At 40.3% G+C, this 24,241-nt stretch overlaps 1 protein-coding gene across 5 annotated transcripts in view; it reads right to left on the bottom strand.

Annotated features, from left to right (window-relative positions):
* Positions 1–23,222, bottom strand: part of SLC25A13 (solute carrier family 25 member 13) — a 101,729-nt gene extending 78,507 nt beyond the window's left edge. The window contains exons 1-3 of one of the 5 annotated variants that reach the window (XM_027749162.2): positions 23,147–23,173; positions 20,929–20,943; positions 17,245–17,259 (exon numbers count right to left, since the gene is read on the bottom strand). In XM_027749162.2, the coding sequence (XP_027604963.1) occupies positions 17,245–17,259; positions 20,929–20,943; positions 23,147–23,158 (42 nt within the window). In that variant the 5' untranslated portion in view covers positions 23,159–23,173. Of the gene's footprint in view, positions 1–33; positions 8,749–17,244; positions 17,260–20,928; positions 20,944–23,146 lie in introns of those variants that run through there. The other 4 variants (XM_027749163.2, XM_027749164.2, XM_039388632.1 and 1 more) reach the window with 4 other exon arrangements.
* Between the last annotated feature and the right edge of the window lie 1,019 nt (positions 23,223–24,241).

Genomic DNA, 24,241 nt, shown 5'->3' with positions numbered 1-24,241 from the left:
AAGACATTGAAGAATCAAATCTTTACAACATACCTCTCTGCTGGGATGCAGCATTACACCATCTTTACCATACAGATTTTTACGCTTCCAGTACCTTTCACCCAAGGATTTCAGAGTACCATACACAGCCCACAACTGATAAATGGCAAGAATAAAATACTCTTACAAACTTTTCCAAGAAAGTAGCTCCATAAAAGACTGAATTTCAATGTATTTTTCTGGTTTATTACTTCCAACATTTTAAACTTACAGTGTAGATCTTTCTGATGAGGTGAATTCAGAACACAGAGTATCTGTATTTTCTGCAGATCAGACAACTAGCCAGTTCCAACTAAAATCTAAGTTACATTTACCACCACAAACCCCAAATAGTTACACTCTTTTGTCCCAAAACACTGAATCAAAAAATATTCAACTCACTATGGAGTAAGTCCATCGGTATTATCATGGTTGACACACCATACAATCCATTTGCTGCTTTTGGCAGTAAGTGGATTCATCCCCTCAGTCTGTGCCTGCTATAGAGTTTCCCTTTCCTTCTTCAGGATACTTTGATAAAATCTTGCTTGCCAGTATAATAACCATCATCAGATAAGTCAATACAGAACATCAACCTATTTCTAATAAAAAGTAAATTACTTTGTAAGCAAACCTGGATTTTAAAAAAAATTGGGAAAACATCTCTGTAATGAGGAATAAACAGCCAAAGGGCAAGACATAAAATCTTACCCTCACCTAAGAATTAGACATCAGAAACGTTATCAATAAAACACTATCTCCCTTTCTGACTCTTAAGAGCAATGTAGACTGTAAAGGCAAATGTGACTGCAAGTGCATTTCTAGTGTCAGTCTGTACAACAGCATTACATCCTCACATGTATATTTAATAAAGAATCTTTAGTAAGCTTTTCCTCACCCTAAATGCATCATTTAAAAACTGAGCAAAAACAAAAGACAACAAAAAAGTCCCACCAAAAAACCAAAACCCAGAGTATTTTAGAAAAAGTGTATGATTAAAGTTTCTTATCAAATTTTAGAGGGCTTTTTAAAAGGGAAAAACCACGCCTGAAGTTATGCTAGGACTCAACTGACAAAGTCCACAGCTGGAATCCCAATTCTGTGCTTGCACAGAAATCTGCATGAAACCACTTGCAAAAAATCAAAGTGTAATTGTGACGTTGGGAATGTAAAAATGTGTATTTTCTAAAGTGCAAGCTGTCTTAAATATAATCACTGTAAGCAAAGACTTAATTAACCCTATTTGTAAAAATCTGTTAGTCTAGAGCAATTGGGAATTTTGTGGAAATCAAAAAAACCATGTCTATGCTGCTTCAGTTCAGAATCTTGTCATAGTATAGGCAAACAAATGACATTTCAAACACTTATAGCCATTAAATATAAATCAGTATCACACTTCATCTGCCTAAAGTTTAAATTTTATACTGCACAGAAATCTAAGCCTAAAGAAGCCAGGGGTGAAAAAAAAAAAAAAGGAAAAGGCACATGCTGATAGCTGAACTTACACTCACTTTCCTTTGGTTTCACTGAAATTAACAGTCTTGAGAAACTTGGGAGCTGTGCTCACAGTCCAGTTGCCATTTTTCAGCCCCCTTTTGATTATCAGGGAATTTAGGTGGTGTTTTTGAACAGTTAGTTTCTTCAAACCATAGGCTGAAGTTGGTCAGGTCAGTGAATGCACAGAAGCACTGCAGACTGGCAGGCCAAGCAGTGGTTGCAGACCATGGCCTTCCTCCATTTCCCAGCAAACAGGAGAGGAAAGGTATGGTTAACACTGTGTTAATTGGTACATCAGTGTGTCATCCACCAATGTCCATTTTGAAAGGCGTATCTGACCCCAATTAAGGAAAAGAGCCTCTATTAAGTTACATTAGAAGCTTCAGGAGGACTGATGCTAATGCAGCCATACCAGTGCTAAGAGAAGTATTTAATTCAGCTTTTCATCCATACCCAGCTATGGGCAAGGCTGAAGCTGCACGCACAGACTCAAAAACTGATCCTGATGACAGTTGTTACTAGCAGATTTCCACTTTGGAAAAGGTCAAAATATCACTTTCCATACCATTCTGTAAATTGTTCCCAGTTATGTCAGCAGTTGAAGGTGGGCTAAGTAATCTGATGCCAACAAGACTGCAAGCTGACAGGTAGCATGCCTGATGAAAAGTGACCCACAGACAAAAGCTGCTTCTCTTCCAGTCAACTCAGGTGATATTTACTGACTCTCACATAACTGGGCTTAGGTAATGTGTTTTGTTACTGGAAAGACTTCTCCATTTTACTTAATCTTCTCTCCACAAAGATAAAACCAGCTATGAGGTGGCAGGCCTAACATCTCTAGTTGCTTGAGGAGGCATTTGATAAAGCAGATCTGAGGGAAATAATGTTTGTTACTGCTCTTTACAAGAAAATTCTGTGTAACAGACACTAACACTTAAAACAGTAACTTTATTAAGTAAGGTTCACTGAGGAAAGCTCTTCAACAAACAACATTTATCATTAAAAAAAAAAACAGGAGACAACAGGGCGTACAGAAACTAAAGGGCAGGATTATAACCAAGTTAGAACATTCTACAGGAAAGGTTGGGATAATGTACAGAAAATGTCAGTGGGGATTTTTTTATTCCTAAGGTAGACATCTGAAAGTCTTTACCAACATACTATGTGTACATGCGTGGTATAATGTGTGTGAAGAACCAGACAGAACAGGCAATATAAGAATTGAACTTAAAAATGTTGAATCCCTCCCATTAGCAGTAACGTTCAGCAAAGGGGGACGGACATAGGGTGCACAGAGAAAGGGAAAGCTCTGTAAGTGAGAGACAGTAACACAGAGATTGATTTGCATGCTGGAGCTCTTCATATCCTTAGACTTCTTTGCACCTTGATCTTAATTTTCTCCAGCAGACCTCTTTTCTCCTCGTTGACTTATGCTCAATTTACACACACATGCATTTTCAGTCTCACTTCCATACTCAAACCAAATGCAAAAAGTCTTCCCAGAAAAATAAAACTGCACAACACAAGAAAACAGAATCCATTGAGAATCAAAGAAAATTATATTACATTTCCAATCAATTGTATTAATATATTTGTCATTCATAAGGTAGAAGAAATAGGTTGTCAAAGAGTGTATGATATCAAAAGACACAAAGGACTAATAACGTATCAAGTGTGTTCCACCCAGTAAAGAACAACAACATGGGTGGGCAAGAGAGAAAAAGGACAGTAGGAAAATCAGCATTTATGGCAATATAGCATTAATCTGATGGCAAAAATATAACGTTCAACTTTCTCACCATTATGGCAAAGATGACTTTAGTAGTCACAATCTGGAGAGAGTCAAAAGGTGACTGGAATACTTGGAACGGCTACAATATTAAAGAAAGTTTATTGGGACAACAGAAAGTCCTAAACAAAGAAAAAGATATAAACATCTTTCATATTGTTCTTTTCTCTTGGTTTAATCTGAATAGAAATCAGTTGAAGGAGAAAGTTGATAGAGGTAAATATGTTGCCCCTGACACCAAGCAGGTAAGATGCCGGAGAGCAGTCCTTCTTCAAGTACAGAGTCAGAGCTGTGGCAGGGCTGCCTTGCTGGTAGACAGTGGTGAGCTCAGTCTCTTTAGTTTTAGAGAACATCATCCATAGGCATATACAGAGAGATGTTTGATGAAAAGCCCAAAAAAGTGATCACAAGCTCTAGTAGCCTGTGTTGAAATTAAGATTATTTTTCTGAAGTTCATCCATTCTTAAACACAACTAACGAACACAATTTCACACCACTAAAAGACCACAAATCAAGACTGAAACCTCATCTCTTCTAGAGGTATTCTTTAGTTTCATCACAAGTTATTGAGTCCACCTGCAAGACTCAAACACATGTGGCCCAGTTCATGTAAGAGGTCCCATTAGATCGTCATAATGTTTCCTTCTGGCTAAAAGTATACATATACACTTCATATGTGTGACTCTAAAGGAGATCAAACCAGGGTTTGACCTTACCTCCTTGTTTAAATGCATGACTGGAATACTGGAAACCAGTTGAAGTGCAGTTAGTTAAAGTTCAGATCAGAAACCTACTACTACTGTTTAAGTATTATGCTAAAACAACACTCTATTTTTTATTTTAATACAACTAACTTGCTTACTTAGATGAAAATCACCTTTCTTCCATACTTGCACTAATACTACCACAAATCTTTCTTCTAACCCAACAAGTCCCCTTGGTCACTTTCCATCAGCACACCCACATCCCAGGTTACAAGTGTTCTGCATCAACATCTGTCTGGGGTACTGTCTCCTATTTCAGCGGCCTCAGTAAGCATTTTTTGTTAGTCCAACATGCACATTCTCCTCTCAGCAAAAGGACTGCCATTCCTTCTGCAGTAAAAGAACTTCACTGTGATCTGCAGTGGAAAGCGAACGATGCAGAACTCGGCATTACAGGGAAGATTTGAAGCAAGATGTGGACCAGCTCACCAAGCAGAGAAGTACAGAACCAGACAACTACAAGGAGAGCTGGCACTGAATGCAGATCAAAAACCTTCTTGCCAGAGCTCCCAAACAGTAAACCGAGTATTTCTCCCAAGCAAATGTAGTCAGATGGCATTTGGCATAACCACCCAAAGGCTTAGGGTAAGAAGGACTGTAAGAGAAGCTGATAACTACCAAGCAGGTACATTCAGTCTGATCAGTCTGAGCACAATAAGCCTTTAGTCAAAAACATTTATTTTTTAAAAGCAGTTCTGATCCTCAAACATTACAACTACACTTTGCAAAAGTGTAACCTTACACTAAGCAGCAGTTACTGCATTCCTTTGTCTAATAACACCTAGCAAATCTAAGAAAAATGAATGCTATTAACAATAACCAGTAGTTTTTTCAGATCCTACAGGCTGATTCAGTATGAAGAGATACAGAATAAACACTATTGAAACTAGACAGTTGTGCTGAGTCTACCCCACACATTGGTGAAGCAAAATTTGCTAGCTAACAAAAACAGCAAATCTCAAACAAAACTATTTACATCCATCCACACTCCATCACAATTATAAGTCTTTGGCAATTCCCAGTCCAGCTTCTCCACCACAATAAGTGGAACCTTCACTTCCCTCAAGTGCATCAAAGCTAACAAGTCTCCTTTACTGTGCAATTACCTTCTAGCTTTGATCCTACTGTCCAAGTCCCAGAACAAATGCAGCTGGTTTGTTCATAAGACAGTTTCCCCACAAGGATATTCCCAATGAACCACAGTATTTTTGCACACAAACAGATTAGGGACCTACACACAGTTACCAATTACACACAGACAGGAAAATCCTTGTCCAGTTTGTCCAATCCTTCCAAGGAGGTACAGAAACCAAGGTGGAAGTAGTACATATCTTAACAAAAACTGCTACAAGAATTTCCAAGAATAGCTAATTGATGCTATGTAAAAATACATTTAGACTGTGTACTTCTACAATTTTTCTACTTAAAGACCTGGAAAACAAAAGGACAATAAAACTGCCCTGATACTAAGGTAAAAATAGCTAGGCATTGTCATTACTCAGTAAAATTGTTTAGCTAAAGGAAAAAGCCAATACTGGGTCCAATACTATCCACTCCAAACTTTAAGCACATATCAGAAAATGCAGTTAGGAACAAATTGAACTACTGGTTTGTAGCCAGTCTCCAGACTAGGACAAGGATACAATTGCTGTCATTCCTACCACAAAAATCAATGCACCACACTACAGCAAGAAACTGAACTCGAAAACAAAATCTTGATTAAAACCAGAAATTTCTTTCACTTTTCTTATTGCTACAAGAAAAGGCTCAGCTCTCAAATCACTTTACCAATCCACCAAAAAGTGCTACCATAGTCTGCATGGTAGTAGATGCATCAGTCCATCTTCTCTCTCAAAGTAATATTCCCTATTGTCTCATAGTTCCCCTACAACACGTTTTTACTCAGATGATCTTCAGGATGGTGATCCAAAGATACACCAGCAAGGTACGTTGCGATGGCCATTATGCTGTGTTAAGAATGTATGTCACTGTTATCCCAATGTTTCTCATCAAACTAGAGCTCATGGCTCACTTGCAGAAATGCAATAAGTATACCTAAGATATATTATGGGTCCTTCAATAAAAAAGTTTATTTCCAAATGAGCTATTGAGAAAGGTCAAATGACACTTTCATCCAGTCATGGGGATTTTTCAAAAATACCTGTCCCTCCTGCTCACCACAGATGGACGAGATGATAGATGCTAACACTGTTACTTTGCTCTCCGTTTTGCTTCCTTACACCTTTCAGAAATGGAGGCATTATAAACCTGATGAAACACATTTGGTGGCTACCTCAGCCCAGATTATAGATTCTCCCTTTTGATTCTCCCAGGGCATGTTTTGTTACGACAGTACTACTGTACAGCCAATGCGCTGACCATAAACTCAAGACATCAACTGCCTCATGTTCATCTTCTGAAAGCAGTCATCCCAGTTCCAGCAATTTGTCTTCTAGAGCTAAACTTCAGGCTCACATCTAGCAGGAAAATGTTCACCTCACCCAAAGAAGCAAAGGATTGGAAAATTCTCCTGTGTAACAGCAGGATTCAAAGTAGTTCCTGAAAAAAGTAGACAGTTAAGATACCTATTATCACTCAGAAATTATAAGGGAGAAGTGGTAGACTATTAGGTTAGAATGAATCTTATCTGGTACTCAATGTTACTAGCAAAAAATATGTATTTGGACCAGGATTAAGCAATGGGTGACAACTAAGACAAAAGGCTGTTTAACGCCATCGTTCTCACAAGGCAGCACCTTCAGGAAGCATCATCTCACAGCCAGGCAGAGCACACCTGTGAGCTCTGGGAGACCCACCTCTGAATGCAATAAACAAGTTAATAACTCCAAGGTCCCCTTGCCCATGTTGCTCAAGGTTCCCAACAGCAACAATCACTGTGGGTTTCACCTGTCTTCGAGCTGCACACCCCAACAATCACCCAAATGCTCACTCTGTCCCTGGCATGGCACAAAGCAGCTTTAACACCCTAAATTATCAGGAGCTTCCACCAAGGGGAGTCACAATCAAAAGATACAACACACCAGTATGATGCTGCACCCCCAGGGAACTTCTTGAGAGTCCTGCATTGTGTCTGACACCATGCAGTACACACAGCAACCTAAAAAAAAAAAATCCCATGCTTTATCTGACACCTGCATAAATTGCAGAACCAAGATAGCAAACAATGGCGGAAATAGAAATCTTGAACAGTATTACAAAAGGTTTCTCAGTGATTTTCTCTCCCAGATGTCAACATAAGCTCCCAGTGACTGAGCAGGATGGTTTGCAGCAATACACAAAAATCTGCTGCCTTTTGAAGAAAACAAACCAGGAGCAGTGCCACACAGGGGTATTGTAAGATAATCATCTGCTCTTATGTAACTACTAATTCTATGATAAGGAAAAAAATGTATATAGATGTGCAATCAGTCCCTATAAATGTGCGGAAAGTTTATAGACACTGTCTGAGGTTGTTGCTAGAGTAACTTGTTATTTGTGACTTCATGCTTGTGAATGAGCAAGTGAAACAAATATGCTGGAGAAAAGTTCCTATACATTACATACCTTGACTAATACTCGCATGACAGGAACTATGTAGGAATAACTGACAGATAAATGTGTTTTGTTTCGGTGTTGTGTTTTCTTCTTTGAACACAGAAGTTCACTTTTCAAGATCCTATTTTTAATCAATTCCATCTATTCAACTCTATTTAAAATCCTACACCTCAGCAGCTCAGAGAACTGGGAAGGGTGTGGGAGTGGGCATGAATCCTTATGTGAGCATGGATCCAATCTACTACCTTGAAAAGAAGAAAAGACAACTGCACAAGGGAAACAGCACCACATGCACAAAGTAAACCTATTAAAGGCTATAAATGGTGAGACTCAAAGAAAAGCTGCAGTCAGGAACCCTTCCTCACAGCTAACAAAAATAACAGCAGCATTCCAACACATACTTTGGAAAATGATAACACAGTGCTACTTCAAACAAAAAAAAAATGTTTTTTATTTCTTTTTTTTCTCTACAGCACTAACCATAGTGGCACACTGTGTCATGAGAAGCATGGTCTGTGAAAGCCGAGTCAGAGTAACGATCTACCTTACCTACCTTTTCCAGGTAAACATAGTCAACCTCTGAGTATGGAAAACCTGACCTTTCACATTACAAAATATCTGATTCCCTTAAAGACCTGTCATCTTAAAATACATATGCCAAAATATGTGTTTGCAAACATGCTCTCTTTTGCCCGTGAGCAAGGGTATCACTGTTTGTTAACTCCCATCATATGGGTTTAAGTTTAAAATTATTACGTCATCTCCCTGAAGACAGGGAGTACAAAGTAAAGGCAGATAACATTTTATTTCACAATTCTTACCTTCAGTATTAACAACAAACAAATGTCTGGTGTTTAAATATTAGTAGATTACACAGTTGCCACAGGACACTACAGTTGCATGACCTTCGTTCTTGCTGAAGATCTGAACAGAAAGGTGAAGCTATCAAAGTGGGTACTTGCAAATAATTTGCAGTTTCATGTGGGAATATAAAATAACCCAATGAAGATCTATATCATTTATGTAAGGCAGTCACAGTAATACTAGAGGTTTATCTACCAATAACGCTGCCGATGCTTTTGAGAACGCACGCAGGATCACTCTTGAGGAGAAAAGACAACGCAGAAAGAATCGTGCCTTGCAGAATATACCACCTAAGGAGTCTTTCTGCTGTGCCTTTGGCAACCGGACGTGTCTATCTCGTATTGGCCTTTTTAGCCACCAACACGTTTGTAACAAACGTGGGTAGAGCCCTCCCCAAATCTTCGTTGGCGAAGCCCGGCCATGATGATCTACCAATGACTTGATGCAATCCAGTCAAGATTGTTAAAGAGTTCACAATAGTTCTCCATAATTTACAGAAGCTGTAAGATATCTGACAACAATAACTCAAACTTTCTAATCTCCTTAAGAAACTGTGGAAATATTTTCAGCATTTTAATACATTTTAATTACAAATGATTCTGATTTTAGCTTGAATGATTTTGGCTTCTCATCCGTAAGTCTATTTTATGATAGATACTTGCATAAAGCAATAACTGTTTCATTAAAACAGTAAATTTACTTCTGCTGCATTGCCCTCAGAATATTTTTGTGAGATCACTTGGTTGCAGTGGAAATAATAATGATGTCAAACTGAACATTTTTATTAAAGATAGGAATTTAAAAAAAAAAAATCCTTAAATTACTTTCAGGCAGGCATCGTTAGAAGAGGGGAAAACAGATTTAAAATCTTTTTTTTTTCCCAAGAAAGGAATTTCCATTTTCTTTCGGCACATTGTAGTCAAACTAAAATCTAAAAATACCAGATTAAACAAACACAGAGCAGAGTTTAAGATATTAGAGAAATTCTGCCACTATTCTTTCAATGTCTCATTAACCAGGAGCTCTTCCATTTCGTTCCTTGGGCATTTGGGCTGATGTCAGCACCCTAACATGACTAAACTAATTCAGAACAGTATGTCTGCTGTTCCACAGTACTCTACTTTTTAGCATCAACTGTCAAAACCATAGTAAAGTTCCAAAAACTTCTTTCTGATCAGTTGATCCAGCATTTTGAAATGCAAAAAATTAATGCTTCACCTCAAGAATATGCTGAGTTATCAATCAGTGGTTACACCTCAAAGCTTTCACAACCAGCCCAGAAAGCCTCCAACGAACAGAAAAGCCAGGACACCTCACACTGGTATTTATTATAAACCCTTTGTTTGATCAAACTGTGGGTCACGGACAACACAAAGTAGTACCCCCAGGCTTTCAAAAGCCTCATAAGAACTGTAGGCACATAATCTGTATAAAACTTCCTAAAAACATTGAAGGAAAATAAGTGAATTTGGCAGTCTTTCTGTGAATACTTTGTTAAGCTCCTTCCATCATCTTCAAAAGTTCAGTGCCCTCTTTCCCTCCTTCTCTCCCCACACATCCACAAGAAAAAGGGAAAAAGCTGGTTTACTATCCTTGACTTGTCAAAGGCACACAGAATAAGGAACTACTAAGTGCCATTTCAATTATACAGGATTTGGGTTGAATGTTTACACACTTGAGACTTAAGTATTCTGGTTTGGGCTATTCTCACAATTGAGATACTGAAGCTGTATGTTACATGCTATGGAAAACCAAAAGCAAATTGCAAGAGTTTTACAGTCACTATCATTTTCTTTACTCTGAGAAGCTCAAAACTTTTGTAGTATAATGTTCACAATGCAGAAAAGACTGAACCTGCTGCTTAATACCAGTCAGTCTTGAAAGAAAAGATGCAGATTGATCTAGGTCTGTTAACAGAGCAAAAGCAATTGCAGAAAGTTTGTTGTTGCCATGTTTTTCTTCCTTTTGAACAGCATCAACATGGGACTAATTCATGATCTTTAGCAAGTAGTTTCCAGTTAGACTGACACACAATGGCAAGCAGTCTTAGACAGGTGAAGTGACAGGAAGGAGGAAGGCTGACTTGATGTCAGTGACAAAAACTATTTTAATGGAAATGTGAAATTATTCAAAAATTTCTTCCCCTAAACACGTGAAGATTTCTCCAGTCAGGTTCAGACTGCACAATGGGCTGAGAGCAGGAATCAGGCAGACACAGTATTTTTACATACTGTGGTTTTTCTAATGGCTTTTCATACTCAGTGCCTCACTTAAAGGTTTCTTCTGTCAAAGATCTGTTAAATGAGTGATGTTTCATCAAATAGTAGTTGTCAAACATGATAAAGACCTACAATAATAAAATACGTGACCAAGAGGTTTTAGTAGCCAAGGATCCAGGGAAGAGTGGAAATAGATTGTATTTCCAAGGCACAGAAAATGACAATAGTAACTAACAGCTGTTTGTTCAGAAATACAAATTTTCAGATCTTTTCTATCCTAAATTAAGATCTATATACCAGGTCATGCAATTGATGGATGTGACAGGGAAGTCCCATAACAAAGGACAGATGATAATGCTTGACTTCTTCTGCAGAATATACTTTTCAATTAAGTCCTTTAAGCAGGGAGACTCCTGCCTTGCTACTGATATGGGGCAACATCCTAGTCTCTCTTCCCCCAGTTAAGAGCACATACCAGGCCCACACTTGACCAAGTAGATGTAGTGGGCATCTGGCATAAAAGACCTGCAGAAAAGATGCAAAGCAACACCACAAACACACAAAAGTACTAAGAGGTATTAAAGGGGGAGATTTCATTTCTCAGTGTTGGAAACGATACGCACACACATTTGAACACACACCTCTAAACCAGAGCTGCATGCACAGACAAAGAATGTTTGTGTCATGATCCCACTGACAGCCCTTTATGTTTTGGAGATGTTACCTGCATTTTGATTAACATCTATCAGTCTTTGATGAAAGATGTAGTCAGATGGCACTCAAGCTAGTCCAACACTGAATAATTTTCTCTAATTTATTCCTTTAATACCATTCTAATTTACTGCTTTACTCTGATGAAGTGGGCACATCTGGTAACTTCCCAGAATCAAATATCCGTTGGCTGAGGCAAAACCCCAAAACCTCAAATAAATGATGATTCTACTGGCTGAGAGAGTTCAGGTAAGTTGGGATAAGAAACAGCAACTTAAATATAAAGACAATTAGAATTTCTTCCTCCTACTAGCTGGATGATTGGCATCTGGCTTAGGATCATCCTTGTGAAAGCATCCTCCCCTGTCAACTGAGTGCACTTTTAGGCAGTATGCAAACACTATCAGGAAGAAGGTAGAAAAATGTGTGCCCTTCCATATCCTGAAACCTACAGGCATTTTTCCCAGTACGCAATGTCAGAAAGAAAAACAAAGGATAGACAGTGGTAGTTATTTTTCTCTTCTCATCTCCTTGCAAAGCTAGCACTAAAAAAAGACTCCAACCTGCCACAGTGCCTTCTTTGAACCTTCCATTTCCTGTTAAGTTTAAACTTCATTTCTCAGATAGAAATGAAGGTTGGCTCCAGGAAAGAACATTTTTAAATCCTCAGTGAAAAAATATCAGAGACTGAAAAATGTGAAAAGATAAATACAAAATAGCACATGGAGCTGGAAAAATCTGTGATCAATGACATTTTACATAACAATTTGAAGTCCGGTAAATCAATTTCAATTACAAAGGAAGTACCAACAAGATCATAGTGTCAAAAATAGAAGGAGAAAGAATAAACTCTATTGGGGAAATGATAAATGCAATTCAAATACATCAAATCACTGTTCTCATTCTTTTCTTAAAGTTTTTAGTCTAAGAAATTTGTTCAACTATATAAGAAATACTAAGACTTTGATCCCCCACACTTCCCTCCCTGTGCAGTTCCACAACTGCTCAGAAATGTTATATTTTAAATTTGCTTTACAGCTGTTCAACAGCCATGGTTTTAATACTTCAGAACACTAATTACATAAAGACATCTGAAGGAGGAGGGAAAACAAGGTCTGCTTCTACCTATTTATAAAGCTGGCAAATAACTGTAGTCATCTAGCTACACAACACCTTCTTCTGTATTCCAGCTTTGGAATTAAGGTTACTCTTTCCAATTCTTCAATTGCCCTAATCATCAAGGCCATAACAATCATAGTTGTAAAAAGCACATGTATTACTCTTCTGATAGGGTCCCATCAATGCAAAAATAGCATTTAAAAGCCTTGAAATTTTCATACTGATGGAATTTTTTTTAAAAAACAGACTTCAAGAATTTAAGAGTATATTATCTTCACATGGGACTGATTTACAATGAGACTTGAAGACTGGAAAATAACTTAAAGACTACATGCTAATACTCTTCAAGTAAAAGTATTCTCTTGATATTTCTATTTTGAACAGAAGACACAAGCAAGTTCCAGCTATATAATCTGTGGCTAATCTCAATATAATATAACAATAGTTCTACAGATAACTACAACTCTAGGACTATCATCGCTGGCTCACCAAAACTTAGACCTTAGCAGGTAAATTTAATTCTGTATTCTGGCAGCTTTTAGCAAATTATGCTGGTCAAAAAGCACTTAATGTGCTTCAAAAAAGTCAATTTCTAAAAGATTCTTCTTCAAATTACAGTATATCATTTTTGTATATCAAATTTGTATATCAGTATATCAAATTTGCCTCCCTGATCAGTCTGTTTTGCTGTCAGACAGTCTGTCCCAGATACCCAAGAGAGGTGCTGGAGCAGTACAGTCTTTATCTGCTTTCTGTGAAGCACTGCACTTTACAAAAGAGATGATCCTACAGGTCTCAATAAAGACACATGTTTGTGTGTCTCACTCCACATTAAAACAAATTTCTTTAATCCAGCAGTATGCAATATGATGCTGTGTTAACACCTTTTTTTCATTATTTGCACCTGGTTTTAATCAAAGAGAAGTAGTAATATTTTAAACAGCACTAATATGGCTGGGAACTCTTCACCTGTCATAAGGACAGTCTGTAATAAAGAATTAATAGTTTCAAGAGAGGTTATCTGTCCTATTCATTGCAATCACAGCCATCTAAAATATTAACAGTATGAATGCCAAAAATGTGGAAAGACTAAGGAGATAAGACAGGCTGAGCGAAGAGCAAAGAAAAATTGTCACTTAAGAATGGAAAAGTATTTTAGAATAACTAAAGCAATCACAATCACTATTTATTACAATAAACTCAGATTGGCCAAGTTTTCCAAATATGATATCGGGGGAGGGGGGGGGAGGGGGAAACAAACCAAAACAACAAAAAACCAACACAATGATAACTCCCATAAAAGGTCTCAGGTATCTGTTCGCAGAGGAAGCTCCCTCCAGCTCTGACCCAAAGTCTTTGAGACTGGGTCTTCTGCTGAAGAGACAACCCAAAGTTATTTATGCTAAGGTGGACTGGATGATGAGGAACAAGACTGAGGTCATGTGGAAGTCATAGTCATAAAGGCAACAGTAACCTCAAACGCAAACGTGAAATCTCTCTGTAACTAGGTTTTTAATTTTGATCTCTATACGTTTTGATATGGATAATTCATAAAATGTCACAGTGCTTAACAATTCACACATGTATCAATGATTCAAAAACTACCGAAACCACAAATTACTGCATGGCACTCAAGGTTTCTTCACCTTCAGCACTAAGGTCATCCCCCTTTAATTTCTCACATTTCTGAAGAGTTAGAATTTCATTTCTGAGAGTTAGGATTTCATCAGCTGCCTGACTCCTACAGAGTAAGACCGCAGTCATCTTCTGTGTGTGGTGTTGAGCTAGGACTGATCAGCAGTGTTAGAAAAACATGTAGGAACCAGAGAGAATAATTAAGGCAAATACAACTATAAACTTGCCTAACACAAGAGTCAGTCACTCCTTCTACAGCAAAGTCAGTTCACATTTGAATATATAAATAAGCCAATCAGAGAAACATCTTTTTAAAACAAAAACAACACAACACTACAAACCATTCACAAGGGTAGTCTGATTTTTTATTTCTGCTTTCTTGGAAAATTTCTTTTAAAAAGAAATCAGTCCAGTTCCTGGAACATATAGAGAAAATGGGACAAAACACTTTCAAAGAGTTGAGTATAAATACTTAAAAGGAAAACAATGACAAAGTTTTCTTGATATTTCAGGTCCATTTTTCACTTTCTCTCTTCTGAACATTTAAACTATTGCCCACTGGCATTTAAATAACTAGTGGATAATTAGTTGAACAATTAGTTCTATGACAACCTCACAGTTTTGCCTATGTAATACTTACAGTTATATCCCCATGGCTATATTCTTGTACCATGGCTCCTACCTTTAGGAAAAAAGTCCTGCCCATGGGATGGCTATCCCAGCATGAATCAAGCATGAAGGGCTGACAACAAACAAAACTGCCTGATACCCAAGTATAGAGCTAATTTTGGTAAAAAAACCCTGCCTTCTCATTTTTCTGCTGAGAAGTGGAAAATGCAAAAGTATCTATAAATGCAAGGCAGTAAATAGTCCTACAGTGGTCATACAAAACCCTCTGCAGGTTTCTAGCCTAATGTATTTCTGTGCTCAGAGACATCCACATAACTCTTTAAGCTGCTTTGCTGTGAACCATATTAGAGAACTGATCTGATTTAAAGAAACAAAACTAATATTTAAAAAAAAAAAAAAAGCTGTCACTTTTTGCTAACTCAGTTATCCCCTATAATTCAACCCAGCACCCTTACATTACTACTGAATTATCCAAGTCAAATCACAGCTTCATGGCTACCACTGGCTTTTAAAAAATGCAGTGACCTGGCAGTTCAGGAAACAAACAGCTACCTCTCCACACCAACCTAACCAAAAGAACAGCTACACCGAGTTCAGCCCTGGCATCAGAGAAGAAAGACAAACAGCACGGTATTAGGAAGGCAAAACAGGCAAAGACCCAGTCACAGAGATCTGGTCTAGCCTAGCCTTGGACTCCAAAAAAGAACCAATAAGCTCCTAAAACTATGGAAGTAGTGATGATACTAAGAAGATTTTAAATTTTAAAAGGTTTGGCTGTCTGGGCACAGGTCTGCCAATCTCAGTGTGCTCTCTACAAATAAAACATGTGTTTGTGTATTTCCAAACTCCACTTTGACCCACTTTGAGGGTCAGATCCATTAGCATTCTCCACTACCTCAGTCACAGCATGATGCAAAAACCATTCCATACATGAGCAGAAAGTCACATGCAATTTAAGGTTTTCAGGATTCCAGAAGTTTCACCAAGGTGCACACCCAGCACTGCCACAGCCCTGCCTGAGCATGTAGAGACATTTCAGATATGCTGACCCTGCACCCCAGCTCCAGCCCAGCAACCACACATGCAACATGTCTAATGTGCATTGGCACAACTGTAGTAAGCATCAAGCACAGCAACCCTCCAAAACTGTGGCAGGTGGAGGTATCATTCATGCAAAATGCATCAACATCGCTGGCAACAGAGAATCCAAATGTCCCCCCTCCCAGCTGGGTACCCTAATTGCTAGAAACTGAATCAGGTTCTGGCCCACTTGTCTGTCCTCCCAGTCCTTGTATTGTGTTGTGACTACACAACAGTCCTGCCTGAAACAGAGGTGCAAACCTTGCTGTTTGAAGGTCCTTCTGGGACATTCCTATCTTTTAATTTCCCACTGGCTGCCTTAGATGCCCTCCAGTCAGCACACCGGCTGTTGTGGTACCTATTCCTGACACCTCAAGTAGGTTTCCTAATTCTACTTCCAAAGTCAAGTGGATGTAGATGTTAATTTAAAGAGCACCAAAAAGTCACCTTTGCCTAAAATTGTAGGTTCAGGTTTTCACATGGCCAAGAGTAAGCCAGAGTGCAAGGCAGATCTCCAAGGATCCAAAGAGTGGACCTTACTGGTCAGCAATAAAAAACACTTCTTGCAGGCTGCCTGGGCATGCAAAACATTATAAGTATATGAATCCAGCAGCTGACATTAGGGACCTCACAAGTATCCAACAAGAGGAATGTGATTAGTCCTGCAACAAGCTGTATTTCTTCTGTTCCTTCTCTACAGTTTAGTGTACAAGCATTTATTTCCCCTCTCTCTCTCAAATATTTCTTTTTTTCCTCTTCAGAGAAAAAGAAAAATGCCAACAACCCATTCCTTAAGAGCAATTTCATCCTTTAACATGCTGGATTTTGTGCAGGTCAAGTAACATTTTTGGTAAAGAATATAATTGCAATTACATGTTTCTAAGAACTTGTAAATAGCATGACATTATTTGAAAAATTTATGAAAAATGCATTTGCAGTGTTCCTTTAAGTGTTTTCACACAGCTTCAGTTGAAATTGCTTTACTCCAAAGCAATTGAATATAGAGTATTTTTATAAGGACCTCTTTGTCTCCCTGCAAATGACTGAAATACAAATACCTTCCAGAAAGAAAATGCACCAGAAAATATGCAACCTCACATTTTACTAGCCATAGTTATCTAGCACCATAAAACATCAGTTGCTCTTTCTGAAGATTGTGTTGTAGTTGAAGGAAAACAGCATTATTAGTAAAGTCAAGTAGTGCACAGAGGCCTTATGCAAGTTTAGGTTTGGCACCATACAAACATACAGGCTCTATTCAGTATGATAAAGCCATTCTACAGCCAAAGCAGTGGCAATAGATAAAAAGCAAAAATGAAGCAGCACATTCATGCCATCTTCCAGGAAATACAGTATCACGTACCTCCTTGTCATACTCCTGGGACAACATAGATAAATAAAATAAACATTGGCCTAAACACGGTGGTCAGAAGACACATTGTTACCATTCAGAGCTGTAAGCTTCTGCACATTACAGCGTGAGCAGTGCCTTTAACATATTGCTTGAAGCACATTTGGAAATGCTTCTCTAACCTCCTGGTACCCAAAGCTGCATGGAAAGAGGAATTCATTTCCTGACTTGGTAAGATCCAGGTAACTTTAAATACTTTTCAGCAGGCATCACGAGAGACAAGACGTACACATAACTACCAGGTCTAGTAGCACTCTCCTAGGGCGTACATGAAGCAAAGTCACCCTGCAATTCCTCTTACAGGGACAACATAACAGAAAAGAGCAAGTTTCAAAAACTTGTTAAAACAAGTGGTAGTTGCAACATGTGATGCCATCAGTACCTCTCTAACACACTGAAGACATACAGCAACCTCGTTCATCACCTCCCCTAGCCCTCACCTTGCTCTGAGAAAGAAAGGTGGGGGGTAGGGAGGAAACAGTAGTACAAAGAAACAGATAAATTCAATTGAAACAAAAACCCCAGTGTAATAAAGCTCCTTTTCGGGGTAATTCAGTGTTCACTGTAGAAGAGAGCTGTATGGACTTCTTCCATGGCAGAGTCCCTCCATGAGTGCCTTTCCTAGGATTATTCTTGCCAGTTGGCCCTGTAAACTGCTGTGTGTCTTGTGAGACTAGGACTGAAGCATTCCTCCTAAGAGTAAATGTCATAAGCAAAGACTTAAGTAGTAAAAGAAACCAAATGAAACTAAACACATAAACAATGGCAGGGAGGACAGCAAAGGGGAGTAAATTATTTGGTTTCTCCTCTATTTCAGCTGCAGTCATCATTCATGCTACTTTGCACTTAGAGAAGGTTTTAAGTTATCAGCGCTCATACAAATTCAATGTTCCTCTATCAGGCAAATGCTGCTCTCTTAAGGTATCAAGATGCAGTAATAAATCATAAGCAGCATAAATACATGTTTTTTCTGAGGGGGAAAGTGGAAAGAAGAGTCTCATGATACATATAGTGTTTAAGAATTTACATACTTCTGCACAATTCCAAAATATAACTACACATCAGCAAGCACCACTGGACCTGTACAGACTAGCAACAGGACTTTCCATGTGGATATTACTTAGTGATATCACATCCAAAAAATTACCACAGTACCATTAAGTGCTATGATGGTATTAAATCATGTACTATTAAGTACACAAACTCAGTTGTGCTTCAGGTAAACAGAGGTGGACCTCTCCTTACTCACCAACCACGTTTCTCAAAGAGTGGCTGGAGCCTGTCCACAAGGGACTCCATTCCTTTCATGGACACAGTAGCCCATAACAAATTCATACGCTATGCAATGCAATTCTTCTCTTCCATTTTGATGGAGGAAGGGAAGAATGGCATCACTGAGGGCAAGAAGAGCGAATCCCGTCTGTTCCCAGGCACATCCCACCCTACTGCTAGCACAGGGGAGAGAAGCATGGGAGAAGGAGCTGAACGAACAGGTTCAATGGAGCTGCATGATGTATGATCATGCTGGGTGTGCATGACAGCAAAATAATCAAAACAGTATGGTTGCACCAGCATCCGATAGTTTCGGCACTGTTTGGAATTATGTTCACTTAGACTTGCGTTGCCATGATGTCTGCATTTCAACCATCGCTTATCCAAACCTCACTAATTCACATCACCGAGTGCAAGCACTGGATCACTTCTGCAAATAAAAAGGCTTGTACAGTCAGGGCCTGAGGCAACTCCAATTAATTCAGCCAAGGTGATGCATATTGCAGGACTGGGGTGTTCAGCGGGAAATGTCTGACTATAATAACACCAAGGCATACAAGGAGCCTGTGATTGGGATTAACTGTTTTTGATATGGCACGGTTTAGGATTTTAGAGGTAAATATGGCAGTAACTAGAAAGAACATGTAACTCCACTGATACAGCTTCCATAGTAAACAGTTCCAGAAAAACACAAGAGGAAAGAAAATTAAAAAAAACCTGTTAAATACATGAAAACTGCAAAATAAATTTTCTTTACCTTGCATTAGAACTATCCCAAATATTGTCATATAAGTCAGCAACAAATCTCTTTGTGTTACATTATGTACATATTTCAGACAGTCAGGCACTTGTTCTTCGAAAGACTTATGCATGCACATAAAATTAAAGCATGCAAATAGTCTCACCAGGTACTGATATAAGGTTCATGCCTTCACTTGAACAGCCATTTTACAAGCTTTTTTAGCATGCAATATTTATGTTCACTTTATACATAAGACAACAATTTTAAATCTGGGTAATACAGGCAACCAGTATATGTCCAACGGATAAAAGTTCACACACGCACACGAAAAAACCAATTACATCACAAGTAGAGAGATACTCCACAGTATTTAAAAATTAACTCTTGTATCATTACTATGCAGTTCAGTACAAGTGCTGAAATTTACTCACATGCTATTCATAGCATAGATGAAGTTTAATGGTGTTCAAGTGCTTCCGTGCTAGGCCCACTGTTTTTACAGTTTTCTAGGCTTTGATTTATCTCACAAAATTATTTGAGTTTGGAATTTTCATTAATGCAATTTTTAACTGTTTTGAATGCAGCTTAGTGGTTATGAAATACAGTTTAAAAATATTATATATACTAGCTCCCATTACAAAAATAAGCTTCTGACCTTAAGTTGAACAGACAAAGTAGCACAATAGCACAGGCAAAATCAGCTACAGAAAGAAGTCTCACAGAGAAGTATGTCAGAACTTCCCACTGAAAATATGTTTATATTTTACCAAGCAGTAGGACTTTAAAAAGACAGCAAGTCACAATTTGCACATGCATGAGACAACAGTTATGTCCAGAACTGTGTAGCAGTATAGGGATCAAGGGTAACTGACAGTCACTCAACACAAACATTTAATTTTGCTGAAAAATACACACCAAGCAAGGGGCATTAGCTAGACTGTGTAACTTCTCTTTAGAACTATCTGGCTAAAGGGCAGAAAAACAACATTGTGATTGCATTGTTAAACACTCAAAATGAAGAAATAAGCATGACACAGTATATAAAACATTGGTGCTTTGTACATGCGTTGTCATAAAGATGTTCCACATAGCCTATTTTTTGCACAATGCAGAAATAGAAGCCAGCACCTAGGATGGTAATTTAGTTACCAATGGGGTAATAATCAACTGGAAAATCTCACCTGCGGTTTTCACTGGTAATTTGTGTGAATACAATTTACAGCCGAGTTTTCCCAAAACATTTTCAGAAAATTTTTTCAAAGTTTAAGAAAAGACACTGATGTGCAACATACATTGTTGAAACATTGTATAAGTTGCAAAACATCGAGTAATATACAATAAAGAAAATTAAGTGGGACTGTAATGCCCATTTCTTGATACCTGAGTGCTTAACTACGCAGCCTTAACAGTATCCCATTTGTCTTTTCCTTTCGACAGATTGAATTCCTAGAATCTGCTTAAAATGTCAACATTTGAAATCCTGCAAGCGAAGACCAATTACATTCAATCCCAAATACTCATATGGCCAAAAGGGTATAATTAAAAAATTAAAGGAAGCAGTCATGCAGGATACTGGCAAGGAAAAGGTACTGAAGAAATTTTAGAAAAAGCATTTGACTCACCAGTCCATTGTTTGGCTGAGGTGAAAAAGGCAAATATTACTGAGATGCATCAGTGAGGAAGTTAGAACACAAATCAAGGCCCATGCCTGCAAGCACATGTGAGTAACTTCAGGCCCAGAAGCTCTTTCCGTGGCAAAGTTATTCATATGTGTGCTTGCAGAACCTAAGCTCAGATGTTACTGTTAGAGCAGAAATGCTACTTGCATTTTGCTACTGATCTCAATAAAAATAGAAATTCACCTGTGTTTAACAGCAACTGTTTCAACTCAAGAAGACAAAAGCGCCTTGAGGCCTCACAAGGTAACATAATAATTGATCCATTCTAGCTGCTCCCAGTTTTTTGTTGTTTGGTTTTTTTTTTAACATAAGTCACTCAAAACACATCTAAGCTTGCAAAGGGAAGCCTTCTTAGGTGTACAGCCCCTATGTGAGGACTGTACACCCTGTGGCACAAAGTGCTGTATCTATGTTTTGCAATGCACCAAGGTTGCTCATAATGCTAGGATTAAGCCATTATTCTTTTTATTGGATATCTCTCTGCCAAGCCTGATGTCACCCAAAATGTACAATATTCAGTTCAGTGTCTCGTTAAGTGTTGAGTCTTTCCAACACATGCTTGTGTAGATTTTGGAGATATGAACTGTGTAATAAACCTCACTAAGAGAAAAAGGACACCATGCAAATGTGTAGAACGGACCATGCATGTTTACCTGATTAGACAAACACTAACTATATATACAGTATTTTTAAAGTGTATGTGACTAGTATGGATTCAAATAGATTGCCAATTATGAACTACTGCTTGGAGAGGAAAAAGTAAGTAACACGTTTATAAATTCAGTGAATGGAAGTCTTTAAACACCAATAGTTTGGTAAGATGTAACTGATATGCTGTGTGTATGGAACGGTGGGCAATCAAAAATAAAAAAAAAGCTAGACAGGACAGCTGAGATTTACAAATAGTAAACGCAAGATCTGGGGATGATTGTTTCATATATCCTTGCAATGACGAATCATATACTGCTCAATTTATTAAAACAGCATGCTGTTCAGATAACCTAAGTTCATACTGAGGAAGGTGCTGACAGGAGCAGCTCTGCCATGGACTCACTGAAATAAAGGAGCATACAAATCCAGCCAGACCAGGCACATGTGCTGCATTGAGTTGTTTGAGGATGCTTTGTTTTCTGATGTTTCCTCAGTGTATGCTTCATCACAGATGTCAACAAAAGAAGTACATGGAGTAAGTTCTTTTTAAAGTCTCAGTATTCAAAAATGAAACGTAACAGAAGTAGTTGTTGTGAAATGCCAACACTACATATAATTTTATCTGCCATTAGATATGGCCTTGATCCAGATAATAGCTATTTTTTTTTTCTGGGATGAAAGTGTATTACTAGGCAATTAATTAAAGTATTTCAATTAATTTATCCTTCTGATCAGCAAAAAAACCTAAATAGCAGGTATCAGCCTGACAGGAGAGCACTGAGTAGTGAAAAGGGTTGAAAATTATAATCAAATGTGGAAAGAGAAGGTAAAAACGGGTATATATGGCCAAAATGGGAGAAAAAGCAAAAAGGGACTACGGCGCTAAGGCCTGCAAGCAGGACAGGGCCAACATCTGTGCCCACTCCCGGACCCACCAGCCAGTGTCCCGAGGACCCGCTGCATCCTCCCCAAAAACGTGTGCGTGTGTAACATGTGTGTGCGCGTATATTTATGCGCCTCTACATTGTGTAACTATGCGCCCGGCGGGGCTCTCACTGAGGCACTGCCGGGCCAAACAGCGCTCGGCGGAGCCGCGGCCGGGCCGGGGCGCGGGTTCCCGGCGGCGGGGCAGTGTGGGTTCAAGCCAGCACCGGCACTGGCACCGGGACCGGCAGGGGCACGGCGGGACGGGCACCGGCACGGGCAGAGCGGCCGCGCAGTGTCATTGCCGCCGATGGTGCAGCGCAGGCAGAGCGCAGGCCGCTGCTCCCGGCGAGGGCAGGTGCGGACCCTGCCGCGCCGGCACCAGCCCCGCCGGCTGGGGGGGCCGCCCGTAGCCCAGCCCCGGCTCCCCCGGGGCCGCCGAGCCGCGAGGAGGAGGAGGCGCCACCGCCGGGTTTCACCAAGGACAGGCCCGAGGTCAAGCCCGGCAGCCGCCCCGCCGCGGCCCCTTCCCCGCCGCCGCCCGCGCCGCCCGCCGCCTCCCCGCCCGCCGGCGGCGGTGCCTTACCTTGGCAGCCATGCTGTGCCCGGCGCGGCCACCCCTTCCCGTCCCTTCCCTTCCTCCGCTCCCCTCCCTTCCGACCGCGGCGCGCAGCTTCCCCGCCTGCGCACCAGCCCCGCCAGCGCCGGCCGTCACCGCCGCTTTCCCAGGCAAGGACGGGGCGCCGCCCCCGCCCGGCCCCGCCGCGGCCCCGTGATCGCCCGGCACGGCCCGGGCCGGCCCCGCGGGTCCCGCGCTGGGCGCCGGGCGAGGCGGCGGGAGATGCGGCCTCGGCCCCGGCGGGCCGCCGGCGTTGCGGAGCGAGCACTGCCTCACCCCTGCGAGGGGACCCGATCGCCCTCGGGACTCCTCCTCCGTTACCGCTGGTGGCCCAGCGGGCGCAGAGACACTCCGAGCTCCGAGGGCCTCTGCGGCCGCTGGAGACAGTGACCCTGTCGCCAGCTGGAGGCTCGTGCTGCTGACCCCAGGGATGTCCCCGCCGTGTGCCGGACACGAGGACACCGGGACAAGCAGCAGGATACCGACACCTGCACAGCAAACCCTGATGTTTGCTTCCCTGCAAGTCAGGCTGCCGTTTGAGGGAATGTTTCATCGAGTTGCAGCATCCCCAGTTATTCTGGGATGTCCCAAGAACGATCTGTGCCTTCAATCAAATTTTGCCAACGCTGTTTTAGTTTCCAAGTCAGCATGAGCATGACACACAAGCAGCCCCAGGCCTGTACCCGGGATGACCACACGTACGGCACACTCAGCACCACAGGCAGTTTGCAGACTGCCCACGGACAGCCTGTCCGGGCATGTTTGCCGATGCACCATTTGCCATGCAGGCTGTGGCTGCCACCAGGGCAATCGCCAGCGCTGCCAATGTCCGCTCTGGCTGGCCTCAGAGCTTCTGGCTCCTGGGGGGATTTTAGGATAGACTGGGGTCGGTAGAGGAGCCAGAGACCTTGCCCCGTGTGTGTAACTAAAAGGTTACTTGTAAGAATGGCTCCGGGGCAAGTTTTTGAGTTGATAATTATGTATCAAGTTAGTCATAGCTTTGAGGTAGGTCTTCCAGCACTTTCTCTAAACGGAGTTCTGTAAAGATATTAAAAAGGCAAA

Source organism: Pipra filicauda, unplaced genomic scaffold, assembly GCF_003945595.2.
Source record: "Pipra filicauda isolate LSUMZ 115617 unplaced genomic scaffold, ASM394559v2 scaffold66_size7647185_pilon, whole genome shotgun sequence".
Classification (NCBI taxonomy): Eukaryota; Metazoa; Chordata; class Aves; order Passeriformes; family Pipridae; genus Pipra; species Pipra filicauda.
The sequence above is the reverse complement of the archived record's forward strand: the minus strand, read 5'-3'. Positions and strand labels throughout refer to the sequence as shown.